The 14,632-nt window shown below is 40.5% G+C and overlaps 1 protein-coding gene across 1 annotated transcript; it reads left to right on the top strand.

The window, feature by feature from the left end:
* The first annotated feature begins 1,783 nt into the window (after window positions 1-1,783).
* On the top strand, window positions 1,784-4,785 carry LOC115749628 (acetylglutamate kinase). The gene is made up of 2 exons (XM_048277720.1): window positions 1,784-2,920; window positions 4,413-4,785. Exon 1 carries the CDS (start codon window positions 1,801-1,803, stop codon window positions 2,869-2,871), a length of 1,071 nt encoding a protein of 356 aa, XP_048133677.1. The 5' UTR covers window positions 1,784-1,800; the 3' UTR covers window positions 2,872-2,920; window positions 4,413-4,785.
* Window positions 4,786-14,632: the final 9,847 nt, after the last annotated feature.

The raw sequence follows: 14,632 nt of genomic DNA, 5'->3' as shown, positions 1-14,632 counted from the left end.
GATGCTCACTGTCATCCTCGGTGGTATTTATTATTGCATCATGGATTTTTTACTTACCCAGTTTGGTCACTAAACTATAGATGGTATTCAGCCTCATGCCCTTAAAGTTACAAAAGGTCCTTCAAATCAGAAAAACACCCAACTCTTCCATATTTAATACTAGCAGACATTTTAATGCCAATTTTCAAGTTACTTATCTTTCGCAAAGTTTGCTCAATGTCAAGCTTTGGCACCATGCCGTTGAATTTTGCTAACATGAACTGTTTGACTAATCGAGAACGATGATGTGATAGTCATGGCATTTCTTTTTCAAGATGAATGTGTTAGAAACCTTAAAACTTATCACGAAAGTGTAATAAAGTTTTACAACTTATCAAATTGATAAAATCAAGTTATTCCTTTGATTGCGCTTTTTGAAAATTTTTAGGACTTGATTACCCTTTCAAGGTAAATTTTATGACTTAAATCTTTTGAAAGCTTTATGACTCAATTATACTTTCATGACAAATTTTAGGATTTTCAGTATACTTACCCAATTTTTTCCCAGCACAATATATAAAATGTTTTCTTTCCACTATGGACTCCAAAGCACGACTACCAAATGCACTCGGCTACCGCCACTCTTGAGACCCACATCGCCGGTGAGTCCATGTGCTTGAATACCGCCACCACCCGCCAACTCCAAAATCACCATTACCCGTGCAAAACTTAGCCACCGCCATCACCAACGGCACAAATACCATCACCGAACCCCTTGGCTACAACTGCAATTTAAATTGATTAGGGAAAATTATCAAAAAAGCCTTAAATTTATTGTACAACAATTAATTCAATTTTAATATTTTCAATTGTACTAATTTAGTTATAAACATTTTGACGATTTATCAAATAGTTATTTTATCCAATTTTGATCGGAAATCGCCGACATGGACGTCGGCCGTCCTATATGATGCGACTGATATTGATGTGGACTATTTTTACAATATTTCTAAATTTTCAAATTTTTTCCATACTTTTCCTTTTTGACTATGGCAGGCCACAGGTGAGAGTCACGATGCCCTCACAAGCCCTTGCCTTCACCAGATTTGGCGTGGGTGTCGCTTGCTTAGGCGAGAGGGCAGCCTTTGCTAGCTCTCGCTCATCGACCACAGAGAAAAAGGAAAACAAAGGAAAAATGAAAGAAAAGAAAAGAAAAGAAAAGAAAAATGATTTCCTTTTTTTTTAGGATTTTCCTATCAATTCAAAAGATCATCATTTGCGGCATGAAAGAATTTCTTAAGGATTGCATGTCTTTTGGTGCTGATCTTTTGCAGTGATGTTGGGTGGTACAGTTAAGCAAGGAAGTGGAGTCACGTACTCAATGCAATTCTCTGCTTAGCATGGCCACCACTCTTTTATCTACGGATTAATCCACTTAAATAAAAAATTTAATGCTGGTATCAGACGAATTTCTATCCAATAATATATTTTTTTTTGTCGTGAGCAAATGCATTTGCTGAGAAAGTTATTCATGAAATATGGTCAGAAATTATTCCTAAAAACAAAAATGATTATTATTCACGGGCCAAGCACATGTCCATTTATATTCATCCACATGTCTTATGTCTGTACGCACGTGCGTGCGTGTCGTGCTCTGCGAAATGCCACTGCCGGTATCGGCAATTCCTCGCCGAAACAGACGACTGAACGCGCCTCCAAAGCTCCGCCCGCAGCCCTCATCAAAGAGAAGAGCAGAGGAGAGAGAGCAGAGGAGAGGGAGAGGGAGTGAGAGAGAGAAGCGAAGAGCACCGAAAGAAGAAGATGGCATTGACCAGAAACCACCACCCCTCTCTCTCCAGTCTTCCCCTCTCTCCTCCTCTCTCCAAAACCCTAACCCCCAAGACCCCCAACGCACTCTCTCTCCCCCCGCCCCGCTCTCTCCGAACTCCCTGTCTCTCTGTCACCGGTTCCTTCGCCGTCCCCGCCCCCGCCCCCGCCCCAGTCGCCGGTGGCGGCCCGGCCTCCCCCGCCACCTACCCTCCGGGCCAGTTCCGGGTAGACGTCCTCTCCGAGTCCCTCCCCTTCATCCAGAAGTTCCGAGGCAAGACCATCGTCGTCAAGTACGGCGGCGCCGCCATGAAGTCCGAAGCCCTCCGCGCCTCCGTCGTCAACGACCTCGTCCTCCTCGCCTGCGTCGGCCTCCGCCCCGTCCTTGTCCACGGCGGCGGCCCCGAGATCAACTCCTGGCTCGGCCGCCTCGGAGTCGAGCCCGTCTTCCGCGACGGCCTCCGCGTCACCGACGCCTCCACTATGGAGATCGTCTCCATGGTCCTCGTCGGGAAGGTGAATAAGCACCTCGTCTCGCTCATCAACAGGGCAGGCGCCACCGCCGTCGGGCTCTCTGGCATGGACGGCTGCCTCCTCACTGCCCGCCCCGCCCCAAATGCCGTCCAATTGGGGTTCGTCGGGGAGGTGGCCTCCGTTGACCCCACCGTGCTACGACCCCTCACGGACAGTGGCCACATACCCGTGATTGCATCCGTGGCCGCCGACAAGGAAGGGCAGCCATATAACATCAATGCTGACACTGTGGCAGGTGAGTTGGCGGCTGCATTGGGTGCAGAGAAGCTGATTCTATTGACGGATGTTGCGGGGATTCTTCGGGACCGGAACGATCCTGGTAGCTTGGTGAAGGAGATTGATATAAAGGGGGTGAAGAAGATGATAGGTGAAGGTTTGGTTGCGGGAGGGATGATTCCCAAGGTCAATTGCTGCGTGAGGTCCTTGGCGCAGGGCGTGAGGACGACGAGTATAATTGATGGACGGGTCCCGCATTCATTGCTCCTCGAGATCATGACGGATGAAGGAGCTGGAACCATGATCACCGGCTAAAAGACGTGAAGATGACGGTTATCTTCAGGCTCGGATGAATTGCAATTGAGTAAGTGGCTTTGTTGAGTTTTAACTTAACTTCTCTGTACGAGTGTTTGATGAATCAATTGGTTGTTTCGTGTGATTCTTGGTCTACGAAGAAAGAAGCCCATGTCTTTTGTTGTCTGTTGCAGAACTGTGGACTGGATAGTTTATTCCCTCATCCTGAGAGTAATTTCTTGGGAGAGTATCATTTTGATGTGGCTAAACTTAGGACAGCCAACTGAAGTTGAGAAAACATGTCATATGTCCCGCTCTTTAGCCTTTTCTTCTGAGGATGGCCACGCCTTTTGTAGTTGTAGTCGACTTTTAAGCGTCAGAACGCTTACAGGTGATGTCCAGACATTACTTTGCCAGTCGGCTAACCTGAAGCAAGATTGATTTTGCTCTGTTTGGAAGTGTCAACGATATTTTTTGATCAAGCAAGTCACGGCACCTGTTAAAACTTAATTAATGGTGCTCAGTTTTTAAGCACGAGCAGTCTTACAAACATCTTTACATCTTCTTGTTGTGTGGGGTGAGGGAGGGAACAGAGGACAATAACAGTTCATACTCCTTGTGTTTTGTGGGAGAAAACGTGTTGTATTTGCTACTTTTATTCAAAACTTTATTACTGAGAAGTTGGGTCCAATTGCTCCCTTTTATCATGGGATCCTTCCCAGTTGTGGCCACAGGATTTGGATTTGGAAGGCGAGGCTTGGGTGTTAGGAAAATTTCAAGAGGAATGAATAACTAAGTTACCGCGTGTACACCACATACACACATCCACACATACAGACAGAGCCTTTCCTTCTGATTTTCTTGTATCAACAATGTGCAAAAGGAACTAACTTTTGTGGAGATCTGAATGCACTTAGATATATCATGTTTTCTGTAAAAGTGCTTCTCTTATTTGAGTCCCAGTATGAAATACCTAGAATCAAAAGGAATTTCTCCGTCTCTGTCTCTCTCTTTGTGGGCGAGTGTGTTCTCACAATAATATACTTTATATGGGCGTCCCTCTTTAAGTTTTTTGAATAACATGGAGACCCCCTACCGACCAAGAAAAAAGTTACAAAAATACAAATCCTAGCTCCATCACCTTACTAGATTTCATTTTATTGGTGATCTCAATTGATCCAACCATTTCAGGACTTGCAGTTGCAGACTCTGATAATTTGTGAACCTGATATGGAGTGGTTGTGTCAAATAAAAGAACTTTGTGCTGTGTTGTACTTTAAAAATGGAAAAAACAAATTGTGTTGCTGCTGTTGGTATGTTAATAGTTTTTAGAGCTCATGATTTAGCACGTTCTGTTATCTGCAGGTTCATTTTTGTGGCACTGATGTGATTTTAGAACCTTTATGGTTGCAGTCGTTTGCAAAGTAGTAAGCTTTTCCGAAGAGAAGTTATGCACACTAGAACTTATATGGCTTATAAGGGAGTGATCGTGGGATTTGTGCTTGAAAGCTTTTTGAATTGTAAGCCAAAGAATGAACATCTCTGCTTGTTGTGGATGGTGGTTTATCATGGGAGGCAAATCAGTTTGGTGTCATGCATCCTGTGGATTGATTTTTGTGGGTCTTTTTCTCTAGAGTTGGTTAATAAGTGGAGGAGCAATCTTAGACTGCATCTTGTTAGCATCGGCTGTCATAGAAGAAAGCCAAAATGTTGAGGTGGTGGAGCTAAAAAAGTATATGCTTCTACATTCGCCTTTCTCCAGATAATCATCAAAACCCTTTCTATTTTTATTTTTTAGGGACTTGAGAGTTTTGGCATTGTAGAGAACAGAGGTGGAATGAATATGATCATGCATCATTCACTCTGATTTCCTTGCTACCTTACATGATCTCGTGGAGGTGATGGTCACTTGGACTTGAATGCACTTTGGACTTCGCCTTTGTTTTGTTTGTGTTTAACACTTGTGCGTCGCAAAGGGAAAAAAGGCACATCCCCACATCTTTTTGGGGTCATAAAGTGTTCAACTGCAATTTTTCTTGGGTCATCTTGTTCAAATGCTTCTGTAGCGACTCCACCCCTTGAGGAATTAGGCCTTTGGGAAGTGACTAAGTTTGGCTGCTGTTGATCGGCTTCGGCCGGAACTCTGATTGGTATGTTTTATCAGATAGTGTCACAAACTTGTGACTTTATTTCCTAACACAGAAGAAAACCCAGATAGTCAGCCTCCTCTCTCTTCCCCCTCCCCGGCCCTTCACAGTCCATGTTCCGCCCCGGCTGCTGCTATTGCTGCCTGCATCTGGGGCCGGGGTTGGCCCGCGCTTGCCCTAATTCACCAGGGCACAGGCGGTCATTTACCTTGGATTATAGAGCAGAGAAGATGGTATATTTCGTTTGGATTGTCTGTTGCCCATCTGGTGCATGACTATTTCTGCATGCTAAATCACCGAGGAATAAAATTGATGTTTACAGAGAAAAAGACATTCTGCTATAGTGGATGATACTGAGTTTTATCTTCAACCTGTCTGCTGTGAAAACCAACAGACCCTCGAATGGTTTCCTGTTAAATCTCGCTAGAGAAGAGAACAAGGAAGGAAGATTTCTGATTGAATAGCAGGGGCAAATGTTAGATTTTTCTTTGGTTACGTTTAAATGCACAGATCTTTTAAATGGAAAAATCATCAAAAAAGTTCTAAACCTATTATAATTGTGTTAATTCAGTCCTACACATTTTTGTGATCAATTGAGTCCTAAATTTTTTGCATTTGCGCTAACCGGCCTAAATTGGCCGGAAGGACTGAATTAGCACAAATGGAAAAGGTTTACGATTCAATTGACAAAAAAAAATTAAGATTGAATTGTCGCAATTGCAATAGATTTAAATTTTGTTTTTGATAATTTTTCCAGAAATGGATATAAATATAATATCTAATTTCTGAGTGAAATAAAGAGCCTATCTGATTTTGTCTTTAGTAATGAAAGGAGAAATTGGAAGGCCTAGATGGCGCCATGACTCCGATCGAATATAGCGCGAATTTCATTTCTCTTTCGAATGCAATTTAGAGGGTCTCAATGGCTTGATCTCAAATTGAATTGTAATGCCTTTGTTGTTCACATAAGCACAATCTGAAGGCCTTAGGAGTTTGATCTCGAATCCTTGTGGACCTGTTTCCAAAATTTCGATGGCCAAAAGTTTGATAAATGTCCTGTTGACCTAAATCCGAGAGAGTTTCATGTTTTTTAAGTTTTTAAGGCTTCGTTTATTTTACGGCAAACAACTTTCAGGAGAAAAATCTCTGGATTTTCCGGTGTTTGGTTCATAGAAAATAAACTAGTCAAGGAAAACGTTTTCTACCAATGAAAAAAAAAAAAAACGCCTTCAAAAGTGAGGAAAATGATTTCCTCTTTTCAAAAATCATTTTCTCTCATTTTTTGTCTTGCACTTATTCATATTTATTTTTTTAAATTATTTTTCTTTAGTTTTTTTTTTCTCAGGGATCTAGCGAGCTCGAGCTCACTTTTGGCTGATTGCGGTGGAGGAATAAAGATAAAGAAAAAGAAAAAGAAAGAAAAGAAAGAGAATAAAAAAATACAAATAAAATAATTGTAAAAAATATATATTTTTAATTTATAATAATTTCACGTTAGTGTCAATTATACCATGTAGGATGGTAAGCGTCTACATAAGCACTTTTAGGCCAAACTGGAAAATCAATTTAGATTTTCCTTACTAAACGACGGAAAATATTTTTCAATTCATTTTAAGTTCCGTATCGGACATCGAAAAATATTTTCATTTTCCTTTTGAAATTTATTTTTAAAAAATGTGACATTTTTCGCAAAACAAATGAAGCATGATTTTCAGGAACTTCTTGATAGCAACTTCACAGAATTTAAAATCTCTATGCCCGTCTTGAAATGAATAGAGGAGAGACCCCTTATTCATGGAGAAGATAGGAGGAGTCTTTGATAATTTGAACAACATCGAATGCATTTTGTATTTGATGTAGGTGAATGCCATTTTGATTTAGTTCACTAATTTAACAAATATCTTGTTCAAGTTTAACTGTTCAACCATGAATGCATATCCCCATTGATTGAATAATTATGCTTACGATAAGTCAAATTGATTCACCGCTTAAAATTGAGAACATGTCAAATGTTTTAACTTTTACAGTTGAGCGTTTATAGTGCATTTAACTTGTACAGTAAATTCTGACCCAAAAAAAAAAACTTATACAATAATTACAAAAAGGCCTATTTGTTTTGCCAAATAAGCATAACTTGGAAGGATTAATGATATGGGTGGTCTTTGAACGCTTTTTTCATAATTCAAAGCTGTCTTTCAATTTTTTTTGTGCAATTTAATTCCTGAATTTTTAAAAGTCAATTTCATATAGGCATTCCGTTAAACAAATGACATGGTATGTGTCTTTTTCTAATGTGGACTACCGCATCAACGTTTATTATACCAAAATAGTAATGTACACTGTTTTGGGGTAGAGGAGATGTGACGTGGAATGGTATGTTTGCTTTCCACGTGGGAATCAGTGTGGCAAATTTAAGTCAAGTTCACGTCGCCTAACGGGTGTTAAAATATTTAATGAAAAGACTATATTGAGCGAATTTTTTTCACTAAATTAAAAAAAAAATAAGAGCTCATTGAAGTTGGGATCATCCATATCATTATTCCAACTTGAAAAGAAGTCAATAGAGAAAATGTTAAAAATATCATGTGGTAGGGTTGTGCAACCGGTGCGGTTGCGGTGTCCGGACCGCCCATAAGAATAGGTTCGGTTCCCAATTTCAATGTTTTGGATTCGGTGTTGTACAGGTAGGTTTAAAGTCTCGGGTGTTGAACGCACCCACCCGTTCCATAAGAGATTAGAACCTGGCTTTTAAAATTGGAAGAAAATTATTTATCATTCTTAAATGAAAATTAACTTTTGTTATTGCTTTAGTTTTAGCTATTTTATTGCTCATATTATTCTTCTATAATTATTATGGAAAATTTTAAATAAGGTCATGAAGTACTCTTGTTTACTTAAATAAGGGCCTAAAGTGTTCAAATTATTTCAAGAGGGGCCCGACCGAAAGGTATTTTCGTCCTTTATTTTTTTGAACTTTTTTTTCTTTTCTATTTTTCTTTTTCCCATTTCCTTTTTTCTTTCTTTCTTTTTTTTTCTTTTCTTTTTTCTTTTTCTTTTTTCTCCCCTCCCCTCCTCTAGCCATTGTCGGCCTCAAGCTGCCCTTGCCTGACACCGGCTCGTGCAATGGCTTGGGGAGGGGAGAAAAAAGAAAAATAAAAAAAGAAAAGAAAAAAAATTAAAAGAAGAAAAAGTTAAAAAAAAAACAAAGAACAAAAATGTCTTTCGATTAGGCCTTTTTTTGAAATAATTTGAGTATTTTATGCCCTTGTTTGAAATAACTTTCACTTCGAGTCCTTATTTGAAAAATAAAGGCACTTCATGCCTCTTTTTCAAAATTTTGTCTAATTATTATTTGAAAAAAGAGACCGATTCTAGTAGACTTTGAAATTGGCCGGACAAGTAAGGTTGGCTCCAGTGGAACCGATTACCCCCTGTCATGTAGGGTGAGATAGTGGGTAATTCAAAAACCAAAACCGTTGTTAGAGCGGGGTCGGATAGGGAATCAACATGATTGGTGTCGGATTTTCCCTTAAGCTAGAGTTGGCTCTCTAGCCATTCGTTATAAGACTAGGGTTTTTGGAAAACCGGATGGTTTCTCAAGAGCAAGATGAGCGCCGAAAGCATGAGGTCGGGAGAAGGTCGGAGCTTTCGAGTTTTAATGTGTGTGTGTGGGGGGGGCGATGGCCAATCACCTCTACACAAGACTCGTCCCACGCGAGATTGATCACGCCGATCTTCGTGTTCAGCGAAGTTGTGGACATGTCAATAGGCAGCCAATTCGGCTCGCAACCTCCGTGTTGTGCGGAATAAGCGATTGAACAATAAATAGATCGAATAAGAAAATAAATCGGACACCGGATGTACGTGGTTCGGTCGTAAAAACCTATGTTCACGGGAAGAGTAGCAACGAATTACATTATAGATCAAACGATACACGGAGATTACGGATCAAATTCAAGTAACTCAAGCATTCTCGGTTATTCCCAAGTTCCAATTACATTCAATAACGTACACAGTGTTTAACCTCCAATTTATAGCGAAATAATCTCTCAATCTCGCAAAGAAATTAAAACAAACCTTTAAACTCACAAGATTAGTCGGCTCGAACATTGATTCTTCTCGATGTAATTTTGCGGACAAAACCAACGAAGATAAACCCTTTCAAGCACTCAACGACGAGATGGCGCTTCAATAGTCTTCATGTCATGTACGGCGCTTCAAGACTTCGCCCAACGGAGACCAACAAGAATATATATGTGTGTGTGTGTGTGTGTGGGGTACAAAAGGACGAGCAACCAACTTCTATTCGGATAAGTAAGAGTCGGTCAACCATTGCACGTAACTCCAGCATAAGAAAAGAAAGTAAATCTTTTCCTTTCTTATCTTTTTCTCTTTTTTTTCTTTGACCGAGTCAAACCCCAAATTCAAAGTCCATGTTCAGCCTTCGCTCCTCAATGCAAAATCTCATACTTGGATTAAGACTTGGATTATACGAACAAGAAATAGGATTTTGTGGAGGACGTTAATAAATATTTATTTATTTCCTCAATTCAGATTTTCTCTTCGAGTTCAAACTCGAGACATATTTTTAACAATCTCCACCTTGGCTCAACGTTTGAGCCAAGTCTAATCGCTTCGCTAGTATCCGAACTCCATCGCTACTACTCTCCCAACAGCCCCAATGGACTCAACCACTACGTACATAATCCAAATCTAAGCCGCGCTTGAATTTCATCATAATCGTGGACCTTATCAGAATACCGACTCCACATGCACTTTTACTTGCTCCACAAGGACTTTTTGACACAAGCTCCTCTATCACGGATAAAGCAAAACTATTATTACATCCATATCATTCATAAGACCGAATACGTACCTTGTCAATATTAACAGTTATACCAACTGTTGACTCTATAGACTCTATCTCGCTACAAGCATCATCTGTATGATTACTTTGCTAATACCCGCTACCTCGGGAGTTTCTGGTTGCAACTCCACCTCAAGCCGAACGCCGTTTAGATCCGTATTATTACTGCCACGTACACTCATAGCCAGAAGTACAAGAGACTTGTCAAAGGTAATTTCTCTACTGCGAATAGGTGAATTTATATTCGGTCACCACAATTGATAGCCTCACTCACTTAGTGTATAGCCATGGAATATGCACATTGCCCTCACATCGAGCTTACCATCACTTACTCGATAATAATACGAGCAACCAAACATTCTAGAAATAGAATAATCATTAATGTTACCCGACCATACTTCTTCGGGAGTCCGATATCCGATCGCAATCGATGGAGATTAGTTCATCAGGTAGCTCACCATACTAAGCGCATCCGCTAGAATTTTCCTAACCATATTAGCACTAGAAATCATTTTATAGGCTGTCTCTAGTAATATTCCGCTCATCAATCCCGCAAACCGTTGTGGTTTACCGGCATTAGCGTGGTGTTTTAGTATGCCCTTTTTTATACAGAATTTATTTACCAGCTCCTAGCAGGAGTCTATGCTACTATCGGTTCGCACATGCTTGATCGACTTACTAGTCTCCACCTCAATCAAAGCTCTCGATCGTGTATTCCCGACAATAGCATCAAAGTTGTGCATCGGTACAAACACCCATGTCTTCCTCGAGCAATGATTATACTCTTGAACAAATGCCAACGTCTCAAAAGCGAAACCTCTCAATGTCTCACCTTGAAGTTCATACAGACCACCATGCTTGATTCCTTTTATTATTACCAGGGCACCTCGAACAACCTTTAGAACTCTACCTTGTGAAGAATACATATATCCAACTGAATCTAGGGTACCCAAGGAAATTAAGTTCTTTTTTAATTCTCGAACGCATCTTACTCCAGTCAATATCCTCACAATACCATCATGCATTCTGATTTTAACATCACCAACAACCACAACATCGTATTCGGCGTTGTTCCCCAACCGGACTTTACCATTACCCGTGCACCGATAATTAGCAAACTAGTTCCTATTTGATGCAGCATGGAAAGAACAACCAGAATCCATAATCCATCCATCAAATGATGAATCCTCGATGACGGATAAAACACTATCGACACCATCAGAATTTTCAGCTTTAGCCGCAACATCATATGCGGATTCAACTATAATTTCTTTACCTTTCTCGTTTTTTAACTTGAGGCAATCCCTTCTAAGATGTCCCCTCTTGCCACAATTCCAATATACAGCACTACCAGTCCTAAAATGACTGCGTCTATTCGAGTTCATATTATTTCTGCTAACACGAGTACCAATTCTTCCTCTATATTCACCTACTAAAGCAATATATATATATATATATATATATATATATATTCGTCAGATTCTCTTCTACGGATGTCATCACTCAGAATTAAATCTCGAATCCCATCAAACGTCAAATTTGTTGACCCGGAGGAATTACTAACATCGGTAACAGTAGTATTCCAACTATCGTGCAATGAGAATAATAGAATTAAAGCACATACCTTATCTTCAAAGTCAATATCAACTGAACATAATTGACTAACGATCACATTGAATTCATTGATATGATTAGCAACCGACGCACTTTCACTCATCTTCAAATTAAACAGACGTCGCATCAAATAGACCTTGTTGATCGCAGAGGGCTTCTCGTACATGTTCGATAGGGCTTTCATCGGACCCGTAGTGGTATTCTCTTTCACAATGTTAAACGAGATGTTGTGAGCCAACGTCAGCCAAATAACACCCATCGCTCGTTTATCCAGCGGTTCCTAATCGGCTTGCTTCATCGTCTCTAGTTTCTCGCCGGACAGGGGCAAGTGACAAACAACAACTTCTGACAAACATCTTAACATCTACCGATGACTTTTGACGACTATGACAATAATTAACAACTATTTCAACCACTTTGACCACATATGGTCAATTATTTCAACACATGTTTTCAACAAGATGAGGAGGCCGACACGACTTATTATTATGAGGGATAATAATTCGCGTCGTCGCTGTCCGAGCCGTCTGGGCCATCTTTCCGTCACTTGAATGCTTTCCATAATTGAGCTTCTTCGTATTCTGATATCAGCCCATCGGCTTCCGGGTCATGGGGAATACCGCTGGTGCTCGATGGGATGTCTCTTGAACTGGATGAGATATCTCTTGAACTGGATGGGATATCTTGGCCGGGTATGACCGGTTGTGGCTGGTCATATGGGTCTTGTGACAATGGTCCACCCCATGGATCTTGCGAGTCTTGCAAATCCACATTCATAGAGGAGTCTGGTTGGTTACTCTGGAATTCTTCAAGGGCTTGAAAAGTGCTGGGGTGTGTCTTTGGTCTGTCCCATGAACAACCGGTTGAATATGGCCAGACTTCTAGGGGAATGACTTTGTTTGACCGACACAAAATCCTTTGAAGTTCCTTATATTCATAAGGAAGTTCCGTGATTGTTTTTGGAAAAGTCTGATGAATATGGGCTTTCCGCTCGGGGAGATTTGGTTTGAAAGTTGTAGTGCCAACTTGAGCCGCATCTATTCGTCTGTCTCTTGTGGGTCCCGTAAAAGACCAAGGGCTATAGAAAATTACCACCGTGTGTCTTTCTGGTTTCGGTCTTCCAACTCTACGTTGCATTTTGAAAAGGTTGTTCCATGCTTGAAGAGGCTGGAACCATGTGAGGATGTCCATCAAGTGTCTTTGTTCATGAGTTCTCGTAATCTCCAAAAGGGTTTGGGATAAAACCTTAATGATTTTATCTGTTGGAAATTCGATAGCAACATGATACAGATTAAACATATACCAAAACATTCATTTGAGTTCTTTTGGAAATGCTTCATCCGGAAACTATTGGAGAGGTCGGATGAAGGGATATTCGTAATTCAATCCAGGTTTCAACATCAAACCACCATGATCTAAAAAAATGTGGTAATGATAATGCCAAAGCCGATGATGAAGGTTCGCAGAGAAATAATTATGTTGGATCGGGGTAGGGACATCGGGAGGGTATTGGTGTGAGGGCCATCGATGTTCTCTCATATTAACCGTACGAAAAGTACCGTCTGAGACCTGTTTTCGAATGTACATGTTAATAGAGGAGGTTGGTTCTTTTGGCCTGGAGAAAAAGTCTGCAAGGACATTTTTCTTTCCCGAAATGTGTTTGGCATCGAAGGAATATTTTGAAAACCATTCAAACCATCTCAAAAGCTGAGGATGAGAAATTTGCTTTTGTTTGAACTTCAGCATTTGAGGGAATGAGGACATAACCATTTTCACAAGAAAATGGTGACCGATGAGATGGAATTCGAATTTTTTGATGCCATTTTTGATCGCTAAAATTTCTTTGAAAGTGGAATGATAATGCATTTCTGCATTGCTTAAGCGGCCACTTTTGTAAGCACAAATTTTTCGCTTACCATCAAGTTCTTCTAGAAGAATTGCTGGCCAGTATTTTTCACTAGCATCAGCCCGCAAAATTCTTTTGCCTGTGGACGAAATTTGCGGAGGAGGTAGATTCTCAAGGATGTCTTTGAGATATTTGACTACTTTTGTTTGCTTTGGTCCCCACGGTGGTGCCTTCTTCTTTAGCATTTTTTGGAGATGATGCAATACCTTCGAAACTTTGGGCACAAAGTCTCTTAGATAATTGATAATTCCGAGGAAGGCTTGCACTTGATTGATCGTGAGATCACCGGCTGGGAATTTTTGCAAGTTTTCTACAACATGGGGTCCTAGGTGGTAAGCTCCTTCTTTGAGGTGCATGCCAAGAAATTCTATTTCCTTTGGCCTATAATCATTTTTTTTTTCTGAGAAAACATGATGCCATAGTTCTTGACAATCTCGGATAACCGAGTGAGAAGTTTGCAATGGGCTTTTTCATTAACCGAATAGATGAGGATATCATCAATGTAGATCCGGGTATTTGGTAATATGGGCTGAAAGATTCCGTACATGGCTTTTTGGAAAAGTGAGGGGGCTATTTTAAGTCCAAAAGGAAGGACTTTCCACCGGTAATGTTGGTTTGGAATGCAGAATCCAGTTTTTGGCCTATCTTTTGGGTCAATACCCAATTGCCAAAATCCTGCTTTGAGGTCAAATTTTGGAATAAATCCTGGCCTGGGCTAGGCCGGAGAACAAGGAATTTTTGTGTGGCAGAGGGAACTTATCGTCTTGAAGGAATTGGTTCAAGGGCTGATAATTTATGACTAGTCTGAGCTTGCCACGATTTTGTTCAGCTCTCTTATTGACATAAAAGCTTCACATGCCCACCGTGAGTCCGATGGCTCAATGAGTCCTTGAGAGAGTAACTCGTAGCATTCTTTTTTAGCTAAAGCAAGGTGATCCGGATTCATTCCCGAATGACTAGCTTTTGTGGGATTCACATTTCCATTCTTCTTAAATGGAAGACGGATAAAAAAGTTTGGATTTGTCCAAAGGGAGTGAGAACAATTCTGGATAAATTGAGAGTGGGAATCTGCACAACAGGATAAGAGTGTCTAGGTGATGAGATCAAGAATTTCAGGCTGAATAATAAAGAGTCGTTGGATGTCTACGAACTCTTTAAAATGATCTTTAAATTTGATTCCATCGGACTAAATTTTGAGTTGGGAAAGTTGGGCTAGGATGTCCCAACCGATGATGAGATCTTTATCAT

Source organism: Rhodamnia argentea, chromosome 4 (genome assembly GCF_020921035.1).
Source record: "Rhodamnia argentea isolate NSW1041297 chromosome 4, ASM2092103v1, whole genome shotgun sequence".
Taxonomy (NCBI): Eukaryota; Viridiplantae; Streptophyta; class Magnoliopsida; order Myrtales; family Myrtaceae; genus Rhodamnia; species Rhodamnia argentea.
The sequence above is the reverse complement of the archived record's forward strand: the minus strand, read 5'-3'. Positions and strand labels throughout refer to the sequence as shown.